At 37.2% G+C, this 18,056-nt stretch overlaps 2 protein-coding genes across 3 annotated transcripts in view; one reads left to right on the forward strand and one right to left on the reverse strand.

Moving 5' to 3' along the window:
• The window catches only part of LOC134668741 (low-density lipoprotein receptor-related protein 2), a 440,880-nt gene that overhangs the window by 411,549 nt on the left and 11,275 nt on the right, over window positions 1–18,056 (reverse strand). The window lies entirely within an intron of this gene.
• Window positions 8,485–11,255, forward strand: LOC134668607 (KRAB-A domain-containing protein 2-like). Its single transcript, XM_063526045.1, has 2 exons — window positions 8,485–10,471; window positions 11,244–11,255. Exons 1-2 carry the CDS (start codon window positions 8,747–8,749, stop codon window positions 11,253–11,255), a joined length of 1,737 nt encoding a protein of 578 aa, XP_063382115.1. The 5' UTR covers window positions 8,485–8,746.

An 18,056-nucleotide genomic window follows, 5' to 3' on the forward strand; every position in this document is an offset into this window, starting at 1 on the left:
GTTTTAAGTATACAAAGTCACGTTCGTAAACTTATTAGCGAATAACAAGGATGCAATTAGCGTTAAGTAATTAACAATAAACACTTTCGTTGGAACGAGCGCAATTAATGCGAAAATATTTTCTTGAAGTTAGTTGCCTAGTTTAGAAATTATAATTTTGTAGTTAGGTTTATGAGGTTAAGAACTGTTCATTAGTAGTTGTAATGAACTGCCGTTTGAAACTAACTTTTAATCTCAGCATTTTTTTATTCATTATTACGGAAGCTTAAATGAATAAAAAAATGCTGAGATTAAAAGTTAGCTTCCGTTTCCTAAATCTAACGTAAAATAATGATTTTATGTTGAAGTGGAAATAACTTCCGTTCCGTACTTTTTAGTATTTGTTGTTATAGCGGCAACAGAAATACATCATCTGTGAAAATTGCAACTTTCTAGATATCATGGTTCATGAGATACAGCCTGATGACGGACAGACGGACGGACATCGGAGTCTTAGAAATAGGGTCCCGTCTTACCCTTTGGGTACGGAACCCTAAAAAGTGACCTTTGAACGTCATCTCCTAACATAATTTGTTGATACGGCAATGTCAAGAAAGACGGCCTAAAAATATATTCAGCCTTTTATCGTTATGGCTAATAGCTGGAAAATTAAAATTTAACAATTTAACCCTCCTAAACTTCTGTAATAATTGACGGCCTGGCTCGAACTTTGCTAATTTTTGACGTAGGTATCTTAAAGTTCGAATCAGACCTTAAGTCCCCAATTAAGTTTAAACTCAACCCAATCCGGATCCGGAAAACAAATTTTCTCAGAAGTAGTATCAGTGCGCGCAACAAAAAGTTAATAGATCCATTATATTATAGCATGATGGCGATGGTATGAGAACCCACATCTACTCGTAGCTTGATCGAAGCATTTTATTCTTGTTATAGGTTACGAATCGTTTAGTTCATATGAGCAAGATAACAATTATGTTTGTGAGCAAAAATATTTTTCTCAAACATGCAATGAAATATTGATGTTATGTTCCTTATAATAGGCTGCGAAGTATGACGTTTCAGGTGCGGCTAGGACAAAAGGTCGTTAATGGAATTTCATACAACAGGCCTAGGCCGGCAAAGTCCTCTTTTTTAATTTTCATTTCATAGATATTTGTGACACAGCATCGTGGCATTCATCCATTAAAAAAAACTAGAGGCAGTATTTGCTTTATGGTTCGTAATGACACTCTGCCACTACGCCAATAAAAAAAAAACAAAAACCAATGTTTGCTATAATTTGCAGTTTTATTTGTATGAAATCAACATGAACTTAATAAATAATACATTATTAACCAAATTCTATAGTTTTAAATTATAAATTTAACTACACAAATAAAAACATTTAAAATATTTCATCTAAACGTTAGCGGTAAAAAGGTCTACTCAAACACGCGTAGTTATTTTTTTTAAATTGTTATGGAGGTAAAGATGAAAAATTTTAATTCTGTTTTATTGGATTTATGGTGCGTTGTTGATTTTTGTACTTTAATATGAGTTCCGACGAAATAATGAAATTAATATTAATTGTAATCGTAGCGTAAGCAGAATTGATTTTAAATAACTTGCTGCCTCTACCGCCAAGTCAAAGACGAAGTATGTATATGGTTGCTTATGGCAATTTTATTATTTGAGAAACGAAGAAAAATGGCTTACAGTTTATTAGAAACTGTTTTGTGGCATATTTTAAATGAATGTAACTACAAATTCGTCAACACTTTGGAAATTATACTTATTTACTCCATGCATAAAGCAAAGATGTATGTGGAACATGATATCAACATGAAAGACTATGTAAACGTATGTGACGAAAACGACAGTCAGACGGATACAAGGCGAAAAAATCAAAGATATATGAAAATATACGGGTAGTAAAAATACACGACTCGTGTAAAACATACGCGTGATAATGATATAGGTACGTGTTGGTTATATTTTGGGTGTAGTTTACTTTTAGTTTTTTCTATAAATAAAACTTGGGTTTCGTGGATTTTTTATTTTATTTATTTCATTGCATGTTTGAGAAAAGCACTATACATACCTCGGCGGGAAATGGGGTTGCCCGCGCTCAGACCTATCCGTCTGAGCCTATCCGTCTATATGTCTTCGGCCGGCAACCCCTTTTGTCCCGGCCTCTGTAGTAATGTACTATAAAAGTACACGTACACTGTGGCCAAAAAATAAGTGCATTCCCGTTGCCAGGGAGGTTTTGGGATTACTGAGCAACTTTTACTATGGGCAGGCGTGTCTCACTCCGCGATTTCGTCGCTTTGCTACAGGTAGCTAAAAGTACATCCGTTCGACCCCAATTTTGGGGTTTGCCATAAGCCGCGCATGGCGCTGTCGCCACCTAGCGGCCATATCTGTGCAGCCGGCGTATTATGGATAGCTTTATCCATCTTTATCCACGTGATAAAATAATTGTCGCTTCAGAATCAGAATCAGAATCAGAATTTTATTGGTAAAAGTCATAGAATTTTACATGTCAGGCATAAAAATATATTATAACTAATATGTCACATTTTTAAATTATATATCTTTCTTAACACACAGATATTAGTTTAAGTTTAATTGTAAGATATTTTCACAACCATTGCCAACCGCTTTTTAACACCGTGGGATAGAAAGTGACGGACACAGTTATATCCCGCTGTCACGTAGACAAGAACGACCATCATATCCGTACTGATCGTAACAGACGCGTTTAGTTAGAGACTGAGTCTTCTGTACCTAGTACTATTATTTATTCTGTGCTATGGGACCAACCTCGATATAGCGAAACCTTCGCCAACCCTCGCACTCGCTCTTGGCCGGGTTTTTGTGTAATAGTCCTACATACAATAACACTAACGTCACTAATGTTAGCCATTCCCATGCTTACGTCGAGTTATCGAGTATGCCGACATTGCCGGCCGGCGAGCGCGGTGCCTGGCACGGCCGCGGACGCAATCTTTGACCGACGTGAGAGAAGCGAGAAGCTAATCCATTCATAATAAGCGATTTAGATACAAGCTATACTAATCTATACTTTAATAATGTATATTACTATAGAGGCCGGGAAAAGTAGGGTTGCAAGCCAAATAGACATATGTATTGGCCGTTGGCCGCTTCTCGTCCGAGATTTGTATAGTGCTTTTCTCAAACTTACAATGAAATATTCAGAGGCTACGGTGGCCAAAATCGAGAAAAAATCTGTCTAAAAATTTAATTTAGCGCGGAGCAAGTACCAGGGCCTCATGAGTTACGAGAAGGTGTCGTTGACCAACCCGCCGGGCCCGGCACGAGTATGAAGGTATCGTGGGCCGCGGCTGCTGTTAAAAACAAAAGAAGGTTGGTTTACACGTGAAATTCCTTCCCATATCATCACTCATCATACCGGAATCGAATACGTAGTAGCTATGTCCGGACCTAATTCGAAGTAAGTCATGTCAAGTTACTGCAAGTTTGTGAAAAATAAATTGACTCTGCAACGGTAATGAGATCTTTAACTTTGAAATACCAGTGTTAGGGCTGATTTACACGGCGCGCGAACTCCCTTGCGATTTTAGTTACGCGGACTGTTGGTTACACGTCCAATTCGACCGACCGATCAAAAACCGCAATGTAATGAATCTCGCATCGTCTAATCTAAATGGGGCCTAACGGCTCGGCCACGACATCGAGCGACTTGCGACGGCGGGAGCGATAACCATAGGTTGGACGAAAAGTCCGATCGCGTGTCACGCTCCAACCTATAGTTATCGCTCCCGCCGTCGCAAGTCGCTCGATGTCGTGGCCGAGCAGACGGTGCGAGAACTCGCATGCGAGTTTCATTACATTGCGGTATTTGATTGGTCGGCTGAATTGGATGTAACCACAGAATAAATAATAGTACTAGGTACAGAAGACTCACTCTCTAACAAAACGCGTCTGTTACGATCAGCACACAGATATGGCCGCCAGATGGCGACAGCGCCACGCGCGGCTTATGGCTTTCCCCAAAATTGGGGTAGGAACGGATGTACTTTTATAGCTAGTAGCTAACTGTCGCAAAGCGACGAAATCGCGGAGTGAGCCACGCCTGATGTAACCAATAGTTCTCAATGTAACTAAAATCGCATTTGAGTTCGCGCGCCGTCTAAATCAGCCTTTATTGTACACACTGACGTATTGCCATGTTTAGTCAAAGTCGACGTACGCAGTGGCGGACTGCCGGTGCCAGGCACGGCGGCGCGCCGCGGACGCCATCTTTGACCGCCGTATGAAAAGCTAATTCATTCATTGTAACCATTGTTTCGATACTTATATGTAATTGTAATCTACAGATAGTATAGATACTCATAATAAAGTAGTAAAATGCTCCACTGAGCATTTTACTACTTTATTATGAGTGTCAACAACCAAACAATATTGAACCGTCATAATAGTTGACTGGTAGAGAATCCTTAGGCCCTTATAGGCATTAAGTCCGCCATTTGTACTTTCTTGTATTGTTCGATAAAGGTTATTCAATTCAATTCAATATCAAAAATTATCGTTTCAGGGGTTCCGTACATGTTCGACTCACGCTTGATTGCAAATTTCTAATATAGTTATCGTGACCACGACTGCTCTGTCAAGAGTAATTCGACGGAGAAGAAGAAGAATATAGTTATAGGTAAGTATAGAAAAATATCAAACCAGACAACATTGAACCGTCATAATGGTTGACTGGTAGAGAATGCTTTGAGGCAATAAGTCCGCCATTTGTACTTATAAATAGATATATGAACAAACAAACAAAAATACCGACAAATTCCTTTTTTATTCCTGTATTCATTATTATTTTGATTGTGTTTGAAGTAGCGACATAGATAATTAAATAATAATAAATAAAACTTAAGTTAATGCGAGTCATTAAATCGTAAGAGGTTGTAGGTTCGTGACCGCGAGGCAGGGGTCGGCAACCCAATAACCTACTGACTGAGGAACTTTGGAACGTGAATATTGTATGAAGACAGATGGTGACTATTGGCTTACAAATTAGGTGTAAAAAAGCATTTGGATGACGATCAATAAAAACAGAAAGATAAAAAAACATGTTCCGATTGCTTTGATTTTGCGATTTAATAACATTTATTATTTAGTAATTTAATTCAGGCAACATTGTTGCCTTGCCGTAACAAGAATGAATCACATCGACCACAATATAATAGGTAGGTAAGGTAGCAATTTACCGTCCGCATGATTTAAACAAATAACTGAAAAATCCGAATATTGCATTAAAAAACCCTGAAAATACTAAACATCAATGCTTAAATTGCTCAAACACAAGTGAACCGATATATGCTGGGATGTTGCACATATTGCTGAACTCGTAATAAGCACCCAATGTTCCTATAAAGTTAACACCGATTTATTTTGTTACGTTATATAAAATGTTTCTTTTACTTATATCTAACTCAGGGTCTTTAATGTCATCATGTCTGTGTGGTGGTTAAAAATTGGGGGTTCAAACCCGGTTGTACTGTATCGTACAGTGCAGAAAAAAATATATAACGAAATAAATGCAAAAAAAAATACTACATATTCAGTCTGGATGCTTATCACGCACATCAAGATTTACAATACCTATTTTTCTGAATAAATATTTCACAACCAAAACCTTTCGATTACTTAAGATCACGTGTCCAGGTAACGGCTGAATGGCCTGACCTCGCCATTTACTTAAATTAATCAAGGCAATTCCCGAAACGTGACAGGCGTAAATTGGTTAGGTGACTAAGGCGGCCATTTTGAAATTATTGTTGCCTAGTTGTGATACAATACAGCAAATTATGTGTTTCTTATGTTTGTATATTGTTCCTGTCACAAAGTGTTAAATGAGATCATTTTTATAATATAACTGCCTCCCATCGGCATTTAGTCCGTTGAAATATAAACTCTATTTATATTTTACCTCTTTAGGGCTTGAATGTCAAAAACCCTTTCTAAGTGGGGCTGTTTAAAATTTAAAATATTTGTTTCAAACTTCAAGTTCCAATTCAGCCATTAACGGTTTAAGCAGTGTTGCTTAAGGGGACTGTTTCATATGTTTATAAGTATGTATTAATATTGTTCTCTGTTATTTCCGAAAATATATTTTAATAAGTACGTATTTAAGAAAACTGGTATAAAAATATGCAGTCGTCTGAAACATGTACAAAAAATATAGTAGAATGACTAATCATTTTCAAATCGTTTCAAAATAAACTATGTACAATATTTTCTGAAAAATATTGAATTATATTAGAAATTTCCAAATAAAAAGGTTGTCGATGCCTGTCCAAGTTTCTCCACTGGCTCCACAGCCTCGCGTGTCAGGGGTCGACAAAGAATGGCACGTAACTGTGATTTAATTCAAGCAATCATGATTACTCTCCGCTGACACGATCGGCAATCACGGAGATCGTAATTGAAGTCAAATAAAAAAGAATAGATTTAAAGATTAACAATTTTCTTTGCTTCTTTGCACCGCACTCCACAATTGTCTACCACTCAAAGAGTCACTATGTCTGTATCTGTGTCTGTAAATGGCTCCTTAAGCCAATTGAGGGTAGGTGAAAACATTACCTATACCTACATGATCAAATAATGTAGGTTAAAGTCAGGTCGTTCAGTGACTGATCCAGGCGATCTTGTATTTTGGCAGATTAATCAATAAATGTTACAACTACCCGAAAATGTACAAATTATTTGTTTACTTATATTTAAGTACCTTAGTTATAGAACTCTCTAAAACGCATTCAATTTCCTACCGTATCCTCGAGCAATAAAGTCCAAATTCAAACAGTTCCAATGTCTGTTAAGGCTGTTTATACACCGTGGGGCTTCAAGTGTAAAATTATCTTCGCATGCAGCGAATAGTAAGCAGACCACGTTTTTAATCAATTTCTAACCGGTCGGCTGTCTGACAGCTTTACTTATATGATTAATAGGTTTAGATAAGTTATCTGCCCATTTTTACTCCAAGATCGGAGCTCCAGAGGTGTCACATACGCCTCGCCGACCCGAAGTAACAAACCTGTAAATATTATATCTAACTAATGTTTGAAAAGGTAAGAAAATATTAAATAATAAAGAAGATACACGAGTGATCCTATAAAATAATAATAAATAACTGAATAATAAATAAAATTTCCTGTTTTTTTTTAGGAACCCTAAAAACGAAATTGACTGAAACATAATTACATAACTATTAACCGACTGATTTTTACGGCACGGCAGCAATGTTATTCAAGCGCAAAATCAAAGCAATCGAAACATGTTTTCTTTCTGCCAAAAACGTCTGCTTTTATAGATGGTCAAGCAAATGTTGTCAGTAGAAAAAGGCGCGACATTCAAATTTTCTATGAGACGATATCCTTTCGCGCCTACATTTTTCAAATTTGCCGCCTTTTTCTACTGACAAGATCTGCTTGACCAAGTATAGTTACCAAAATACAGACAACGCTTAGCTATAAAAAAAAAAATTCTTTACCTTTATTTCTAAGAAAGCTTTGTGGTGTCTTTTGTAGACGTTTCAGCTTAATACAAAATTAATTTATATTAAAAAAAATACAGAATCAACTAAAAAGTGCCCTATTGTCCGACTTTACAAAAACTGTCAACGTAGTAAATAATAGCTGACAATGCCGTAATAAAATCAAACAATACCTACATAAAACAGACGTCACTAACTCACCATGTATAATATTTAAACTGTCATAAACCTTAGAGGATATAACCAACGGAGACGCCATGTACAAAATAATCTGCCGTTTTTTGCGGGGGAGGGGCACATCAAATGTATACGTAACGTAAACATAGACATGTCAGATAGCCGTCAGTCCATACATGTGGTTGACATGTCGTTGACCATTGGCCGCCTATTTTCGACAGAGGGGAACGCCTGTTAATGACCACTCCGTTTGGTTATATTCTCTAAGTCATCATAAACACATCACATAACAATAAATTCCTTTAATAGGTACTTACTAATTTATTGCTACAGACTTAATTTAATACAAAAATTCCATGGAAGAAACCTAACATGCCTAGAATTTTTAAATTGCCATTTAATTCAATGGAATCCTGACTATTTTCCGATAAGTAAATCAAGAAATATATTTTCAACCTTACAGGCACGATTTAAGGTACAATTTGCAATACACTTGAGAAGATTGAAGTCAGAATCGTACATATTAGCAGAAGAATCCAATAAGTTACAGTAAAAAAATAACATACGTCAAACGCTTTCATTTTGCGACTTACGTAGGAGGTATTTAAGTTTAAATTTGAATACACAGCATAATTGACTATCATAAATTATGTACTGACAATGGTATTACTATGTCCAAAATAACATTCGCGTATCCATGCGTGAAGGTCAACGAACTGTGATTAAATCGCGGTATTGGGCTGGCCAAATGCAGATTTTCATGTTGTGGGGTCAGACAAAGGATATATATATGTCGCAGTCGGATCGTATAATCCGCCGTATTACATTACGGCTAGCCGTTTTCAAAAACAGGGGCGTTTTGAAATGCGGCGTTTCAACGATTAGCCGGATTGAATACGGCTGAATGAAAATCCGCCGGAATGTATTCGGCGCCATACGTTCTTCAACACGGCTAGCCGTAATGTAATAAAGCGAGTCATTAGCCGCCGCTTTGACAGTTTTTAGTTCCCATTTTTAACACTCGTGGCGCTGCCTGACATAACAACAACAATGGCGTCGGATACAGAAAATGTGTCGCTAAATTGCGAAGTTAATAGTGAAATAAACAAAGAAAACGTGATAAATATGACTGTGAACAGTGGCTTTAAGAACAATTTTCATGTACAATTAAAGGATTTCTATTCTTCTCAATGTGGAACAGTAAAGAAACCATGGACAAATGACCGAGTTTTAGAGGTTATAACGCACATCAAAACTGCTAAAGTAGCCATGGATTCTGGTGTCCGGCGGAATCCTACACAATATTATTGGTGTAAAAAATATGATCTTATGAATGTGGGCGGTGAAGATTATTTGATATTAAAGAAAAGTAATCCAGAAGACCCTACTATTCGAGTAGTACCCATGGAGCAGTATTTTGATACTATAATGGAAATTCATAAAGAAAGTGGCCACGGTGGGCGAGACAAAATGTTGTATTCTATAAAAAATAAACTTTATATTCAAAAAAGGGCAATTGAAATATTTGTCTCCTTATGCCCAATCTGCGAATCCAAACGTAACTTACCAAAAAAAAGTCTTGTTACAAAACCAATTATTTCAAAAGATTTTAATTGTAGGGGCCAAGTTGATCTCATAGATTTACAGTCAGCAGCAGATGAAGGTTACAAATGGTTATTAAACTACCAAGATCATGCCACAAAATTCCTGCAACTGCGTCCGTTGCGGTCTAAACAGGCATCTGAAGTTGCGCAACAGTTAATTGATATTTTTTTGACCTTTGGAGCGCCGTATATTTTACAAAGCGATAACGGGCGCGAGTTCACTGCCAAAATAATTGAGGAGATGGTAAAAATGTGGCCAGAATGTAAGATTGTTCATGGACGCCCTCGTCACCCACAAACTCAGGGTAGCGTGGAACGCAGTAACCAAGATGTCGAAAATATGCTCCGCACTTGGATGCGTGACAACAATTCAACAAACTGGTCTTTTGGGTGTAAGTTTGTGCAATATCAAAAAAATGCGTCATTTCATCGAATAATCGGTAGATCTCCTTATCGTGCGTTATTTGGATGCGATCCAAAATCTGGTCTGCAAAGTTCCAACATTCCTGGAAGTGTCCTTCAACATATTTACGCAGAAGAGGATTTGGATAATATTGTTGATCCCATTCATGAACAAGATGTGGTTGTTGCTGTAGATGTGGTTGATGCTGTAGATGTGGTTGATGCTGTAGCAACTGACTCTAAAAATAACAACATGGATATCTCTAACACTGCAAGTGTCACTGCAAGTGACAAGCAAGACGCATTTGATAATTTAGAAATACCTGTGCAAATTCTAAGCTCCATAGTACCAAATAAAAAATCAACTGCAACAATATGTTCAACGCAATCTTCAATCAAATGCGTGACAAGAGACGTCGAAATTAATGATATTTCAGAGCACATAATAGTAAGTGCTGATGGTATTCTCGTGAACAGTAAAACTAACATTGACAATAACGGTAATGTGATCAGTGCTGTTGAGGTAATTAATTCAAATGATTTGTGTGATTCAAATTGTGTGGTCTGTGGACAACCTAGTAGTGGGGCTCATCAGTGTTATTCTTGCTTCAAACCAGTGCACACTATTTGTGGATTAACTGATGGCACTGAAGGGTACGGATCGAAAGTGCTGTGCGCATTATGCAATAACCAAAAAATTATTATAAACGAACGAGAAAAAGCACATCAAGGTGTAAAACGTGCAGCAGAAAAAATGGTTCACGACACAGTAAAAAAATTTACTCCTTTAAATGTTGGTGATAGTATATTTCTTAATGTGCCTAAAATTGACCGTGGTCCCTTAGATACCAAGAACATTATTGGAAAAATAATTGACTCCAGAAATGGCGTTTACCAAGTAGGTACCAAATCCGGAATAATAAAGAACTGGTTCCCACGTTGTGAATTAAAACTATCGTCAAATAACTATAATGAGGAAATACCACAAATATTTTTATCACTGCGAGAAGCTGTTACTAAACAGTCTTTGTTCGGTGGGCAAGGGTTTCAAAAGTGTTCTTGTAAGCCAGCGAAAAATCAATGCTGTACTAATAGATGTGCATGCTTCAAGAAAAAAACTCTTTGTGGATCTAAATGTCACTCTAGCTTAACATGTGTTAACAAATAATTGTTTGTGTAATTGTTTCTCCATTTCTACAACAGGTACAACATCAAGAACGTGCCGTGTTATCTCTTAAGTATGATTATTATGTTATTTGTTTTAAGAAGACTGTCTGAGATCTCCATAATAACTACATTATTAAATTTTAGTTTAGTATTTTCTATGCCAAATTACAAAGTAAGCGAAAAATCAATGCTGTACTAATAGATGTGCATGCTTCAAGAAAAAAAACTCTTTGTGGATCTAAATGTCACTCTAGCTTAACATGTGTTAACAAATAATTGTTTGTGTAATTGTTTTTCCATTTCTACAATAGGTACAACATCAAGAACGTGCCATGTTATCTCTTAAGTATGATTATTATGTTATTTGTTTTAAGAAGACTGCCTAAGACCTCCATAATAACTACATTATTAAATTTTAGTTTAGTATTTTCTATGCCAAATTACAAAGTAAGCGAAAAATCAATGCTGTACTAATAGATGTGCATGCTTCAAGAAAAAAAACTCTTTGTGGATCTAAATGTCACTCTAGCTTAACATGTGTTAACAAATAATTGTTTGTGTAATTGTTTTTCCATTTCTACAATAGGTACAACATCAACAACGTGCCATGTTATCTTTAACTATGATTATTATGTTATTTGTTTTAAGAAGACTGTCTAAGATCTCCATAATAATTACATTATTACATTTTAGTTTAGTATTTTCTATGCCAAATTACAAAGTGCCTGTTAATTATAAACTTTGTACTTACCTGTGTACATTTTTCAAATAATAAAATATTAAACCTATAAGTCTTACAAGTTGTTTCTATCTTATCCTACCTAACTTATCATCCTAATTGGGCTCTAGCCTATTATCACATTCTTATTTGAAAGGTTCAAAGTGTGTGCCGCTGCTTGCGACCCACACTTTGCCCTTTGTTATGCAGAGCTAAGTAACGAAAACACAATAGGATATTTTATTTTTCACAAACTTGACTATCTAAATTCTATCTTAATTATTTTACTATCCAATTTAGTTCAATATATTTTATTTTTCACAAATTTGACAATCTAAATTCTATCTTAATTATTTTACTATCTAATTTAGTTCAATATATTTTATTTTTCACAAATTTGACAATCTAAATTCTATCTTAATTATTTTACTATCTAATTTAATTCAATATATTTTATTTTTCACAAATTTGACAATCTAAATTCTATCTTAATTATTATACTATCTAATTTAATTCAGGATATTTTATTGTTCACATACTTGACTATTTAAATTCTATCTAATTTAATTCAGGATATTTTATTTTTCACATACTATCTAAATTCTATCTTAATTATGTTACTATCTAATTTAATTATATTAATCTAAACGCGCGTCGTGTACACTTGTACAGTAAGTATGGCCACTCTACAATCTAAATAATAGTACGATGCGGCTAAACGTAGGCCGCCTTATTGAAGAACGTGTCGCAATTACAATCCGGCTAATCGTTGAAACGCCGCATTTCAAAACGCCCCTGTTTTTGAAAACGGCTAGCCGTAATGTAATACGGCGGATTATACGATCCGACTGCGACATATACATACCTAGAACGTACGAGTATACGTAGTCCTAGAACTATTTCAAGGTTTTCAAAAATGGAAGGCGCCAATGGAACCGCTCCAACCGAAATTACACTCTCATTTTAAAACGATATGCTCAAATTACATGAAACAGAATAAATATATCTGTCTTGTACAATATAAATATATCTGTCTTGTACATGTACAGTCGCCATCAGATATATATGAGCGGCCAAGGTGTTCACAAATATCTGAGCACGGCTCTATTGTCAAGGCGAAAGAGTGCTTGTTAAGATATTGTGAACACCTTGGCCGCTCCGATATATTTGATGGCGACAGTACAATGTAAAATTATACAATGAAATTGAGGTTTCTATTTATGTAAAACTACTTGAGTGTGTAACTTAGCCATACAATCGCTTACGTATCAAGGTCTTGATCTTGATACGTAAAACACCCAAGAGCTGGCAGCTTCCTGGCTCAGCGTATTACCCCGGCTACATACGTAACGATAAATCGTTGCGATAAAACTGTGCAGTCCGAACTGCGCAGTTTTTTTTGCCGTGTGTATGACAAATCGTTACGATAATCGACAACGATTTAGTTAGGTTAGTGTAACAATCCCTCGAGGAAATTCTGCCAGCGTTTTCGGTACTGCCGCGGGGGCCTTTTTAACCGACTTCCAAATCTCAAAGAAGGAGGTTATCAATTCGGTTGTATGTTTTTTTTATGTTTTAATTTAATATAGTTTTATTCATGTTGTACCTTTACTTTTCCAATAAACACCCATGAAGTTACTGGTATGGTCTTGATAATACTTAAATAAACCTGACATTGCGTATGCCCGCATAGCCACAGCCTTACCGTTATCGACATCGCATACCTCTACGGGCAAGGCTACAATTATCTATGACACAAATGCATACGTAGTCCATACAACTTTACATGCATGTCATTGACTTATCAGTAGATGTACTAGCATTTGAGTGATGTTAACTATGCGTTTAGGTTAAATATGCGAAATTGGCATAATTGATCTTAAATATACCTATTTCCATAATTATCTACACATAGCTCTCTCTTAAATACATACCTATTTTCTTAATTATCTACACAAAGGGCTCTTCTTGGGCTGTCGTATGTCATTCATTCTAACTTAGTTGGTAGAACCCTTTTATTGTGTCGTTTTCTTCTTTTTAATTTATGTAATATTTCATTGAGTTACGACTTACGGTAATTCCATACCTTTTCGTAACTTAGGGGAAGATTTTTAAACCATACTGTGAAATTGCGCTTATACCTATTGTACAGAATAAAGAATTAACACAATCTTCTTTACAAAATTTTATCGTAATCTGACGAAAAAAAGCAGACATGTGCGAGTCGGACTCGCCCACCGAGGGTTCCGTACTTTTTAGTATTTGTTGTTATAGCGGCAACAGAAATACATCATATGTGAAAATTTCAACTGTCCAGCTATCACGGTTCATGAGATCCAGCCTGGTGACAGACAGACAGTCTTAGTAATAGGGTCCCGTTTTTCCCGTCCCGTCCCGTACGGAACCCTAAAAACGACACTAAAGTCTGTGCGGAAACAGAAGAGTGAAATATGTATATGGGGTCTACTACATCCTACCACTCTTCTCTTTCCGTACAGGCTCTAAAATAAAAATCGACCTAATCGGACCAAAACCATAAGACTTGCCCAACACAGATCTACCACAACACAGATGACCAGCCAAGTTGACATTAAGCTTGTAAGTTGTAACAATCTTGTATAACGGTAGCGAAATGTCAAGTCGTGACACTCGTGACTCCAATCTGAGTGCCATTAGATTCTGATTCGATATAGATTTGCTACAAAACGTTCGACATGTCGCAAAAACGTATGCTGTTAGGATGGCACGACTTGGAGGCTTCAATCATCATAGGCATTTTCGTCTATTGCAGACGATTTATGGTGTCAAACCGGTGAAACACCGTTTCTGGTGGCTGAATAGACCGATGCGAGACATGGTTTACCACAGATCTGACAAGAGAAGTTTGCGGAAACCGGTACTGAGACACCTTGTCGTCGTTTTTAGGGTTCCGTACCCAAAGGGTAAAACGGGACCCTATTACTAAGACTTCGCTGTCCGTCCGTCCGTCCGTCTGTCACCAGGCTGTATCTCACGAACCGTTATAGCGTTACAGTTGAACAGTTTCCACAGATGATGTATTTCTGTTGCCGCTATAACAACAAATACTAAAAACAGAATAAAATAAAGATTTAAATGGGGCTCCCATACAACAAACGTGATTTTTGACCAAAGTTAAGCAACGTCGGGAGTGGTCAGTACTTGGATGGGTGACCGTTTTTTTTTTGTTTTTTTTTACGCATTATGGTACGGAACCCTTCGTGCGCGAGTCCGACTCGCACTTGCCCGGTTTTTAGCCTATTGTCAGCGAGAGCGGCGAACCAGGGCTCATCACAAAACTTGCGATCCTCTACAACAAGTTTGCGCCATTCTCCCAGTCTCTATGGTCAATATGGAAGGCAGGCTGCAACAGGCGTATTAAATAGGTGTGGTTGTAAGATGGGGTAACTTCGGAACCGGAATAATTAGAGTACCGTACCCAAAAGATAAAAACGGGAACCTACTAAGACGCCACTCTCCGTCTGTCTGTCACCAGGCTGTATCTCATCTCCATCATCTGAACCGTGATAGCTAGACAGTTGAAATTTTCACAGATGATGTATTTCTGTTGCCTCTATAACAACAAATACTAATAAGTACGGAACCCTCGGTGGGCGAGTCCGACTCGCCCTATTCCGGTTTTATTTTAAGAACTGCTAATATCTACCAAAACCAGCTAGAAGAACATCATACTTTAATACAATTGTAAGCATCACAATAGTTAATATCCTGTACGTGCATGGCCTTATACTAATAATCACATGTAGTCATCATCTCAGCCATAAGACGTCCACTGCTGAACATAGGCCTCCCCCTTGGACCTCCATTCGTACCGGTTGGAAGCGACCCGCATCCAGCGTCTTCCGGGCGTCTTGGGTCTTTCGTCTTCATTTTAATCACATGTAGTATGCACCTGGTTTTATACTTTTTGGTTCTTGTGTCTATGGTCATTTCGGCAGAGATAGAGAACTATCAGATTTGGCGGCAGATCGTCGCTCGAGGTTATGTTCGATTTGATCTTTTGTTATCTTATAATTAATTCTGTACATAAGGTATGTCGGCGGCCGATCGTAAGATCAGGCATATCGTGAAATTCCTAGGCATATCGTGAAACGTGAAAATCTTTGACCTGTTCTCTGAGTCGACGGAGCCCCGCTACGCGGGGCTCCTATTTCTGGGCAGTTTGCCCTTCGGGCATTTGAAGCAACCTAACGAACCTATCCTACCTATATATTGGTTTAATGTGACTTTCGTCAAAACATTACACAGGAACATTACGATCTGCCTGATCTTACGATCGGCCGCCGACACATATATCGATGTAATAAAAGAAATGTTACTGGACGCAATGGTTTGTGTGCTAAACCCTGAGCATTAAATCTATGAATGATTTCACAATGTACATAAGCAATTTCAATAATCAATAACTACTAGACCTAAGCAATAAACAAGTAAGTATTACTAATCGTCATAGGCGGCTGCGCGCGCGTCGCGTGCCCACATGCGGATATCCCTCTTGCACAACAGATTTTCACCGAGGGAAAAAACGAGACGGTAAATTACGTATTTACTGGTAACGCTAACGTATCCATTGGGAATTTAATAGCTTCTAGTCATAAACCGGTTTAGATCTTTTTATTGGACTAAACTGTCACTAAAACAATATACTAGCTGATTTAAAACAATAAATGCCTTTAATAAATATGGAGGGAAGTACGAGGAAAGGAAAACCGAGGAAAAGGTGGATGGACTGTGTGAGAGATGAAACGAACGCAAGTGAATGATGAAATGACGGGCGACAGAGAGGTGTGGAAGAGAAAGACATGCCGCCGACCCCAAGTGAATGGGATAGGGGCAAGTGAATGATGATTAGCTGCCTTTAAAATCTGTGAAAGTTTTGATATGATATGATAAAGAACGCACACCCCGATATATGATCAAAACATAACAATAGCTTTTCATCTCAATCCAAACATCACTTTAGCATCCTAAATTATACCATCTACTACTAGTAATAAACTACAGTACAGTCTACAGAATTGAATCTAAGACCCAAATCCTAGTTTAAGATCCCATTTCTTAAGTGGGCTAAACGGTGACCCATTTGAACTGTACCCAGCACCCTAAACCTAGTTGCCCAGTTGCTATTTGTCGCCCGCGCTAGACAACCAGTACATCGAGAACTCGAGAGCAAATATTTGTTTCCAAAGGTCCATAGTTTACTCAATAAGTCGTTAGATGGCGCTGAACCGAAGGCGGCGAATCCTACATCGCGCTAACGATATTTCTATTGCGTTTGTATATAAGTGTTTTGAACATAACCACAGAGACAGGGGAAAACTATGATGGCGCCATATTTGTTGCCAACCCCATTCATTTCTTACATTCATCATTCGTTCCATTCACCCATTCGCCTCTTCATAAAAATACTCGGTAAGCGTTTAGAATTACAACGGACCGGAAGCTACGTCTCGACGTGTTTGCCACAATAACTCACTTCCTGTCTACACTTCGTGCTACTGCAATCAATTTTGAACCTTAAACTTTATTACATAAGGTTGAATTAAGAAATGACGTTAACATCGTCACTCTATTACATTGTCTTCACCTCAGTCTCGCGCAATTAAAATTGAACCTTAGTTGGTAACAAATAAGGATTAATATAAAAAGGACAGTGTCAAATCTTACCATTGACACAATTGAATGTGAACTTATACCGTAACCCTAATCTTGTTTTCATTCAAAACTAGGATGCCCATTCGAACAGTTCGAACTTACAAATCGATGTCAATTCGATCTAAAGACACTCGCATAATAGGGTATTATACTGTATTTAAAATAAATTATTTTACACCATGCATGAAATAAAGCACTAGATAATTATTAGAAAAATACAGATATTAGTTATTTGTAAACACAAGTTCTATTTAATAAATCGGATAGAAATATAAATAGTAGGTGAGTTGACCGTGACGTCACGATGTAATGTTTCATATGAATTCCATATTAGCAAATCGTTTTGACAGTTCTCAAAAAGTAACTGATTTGACTAGTAGGAAAATACCCTATTGTTTTCCACCGTATTTTCTCGGGAACGTTCGTATTTGTCATGCTACTTCAGTCAACCTCAGTACTTTTTGGACCGAGACTGACTGAAATAGCAAGACACGTTCGTACGTTTCCGTGAAAATACGATGGAAAATAATTATACACTATATACATCTGTACAGTCAGCAGCAGAAGTTGCTAAGCGGGTGGGGTGTTCAAAATTACCTAGACACACTCTTATTCTCTTAACAATAAAGTCGCGTCAAGATCATTTTGAACACCTGGCCCGCTTAGCAACTTCTGCTGCTGACTGTACACCTATACCTTGAGCGACACATAAAAAAATTGTCTTGTACATCCGTCCGGGTTTCTGAAATGAGTCTTATGTAGAAGTCTATCCGGT

Source organism: Cydia fagiglandana, chromosome 11 (assembly GCF_963556715.1).
Source record: "Cydia fagiglandana chromosome 11, ilCydFagi1.1, whole genome shotgun sequence".
NCBI classification, from domain to species: Eukaryota; Metazoa; Arthropoda; class Insecta; order Lepidoptera; family Tortricidae; genus Cydia; species Cydia fagiglandana.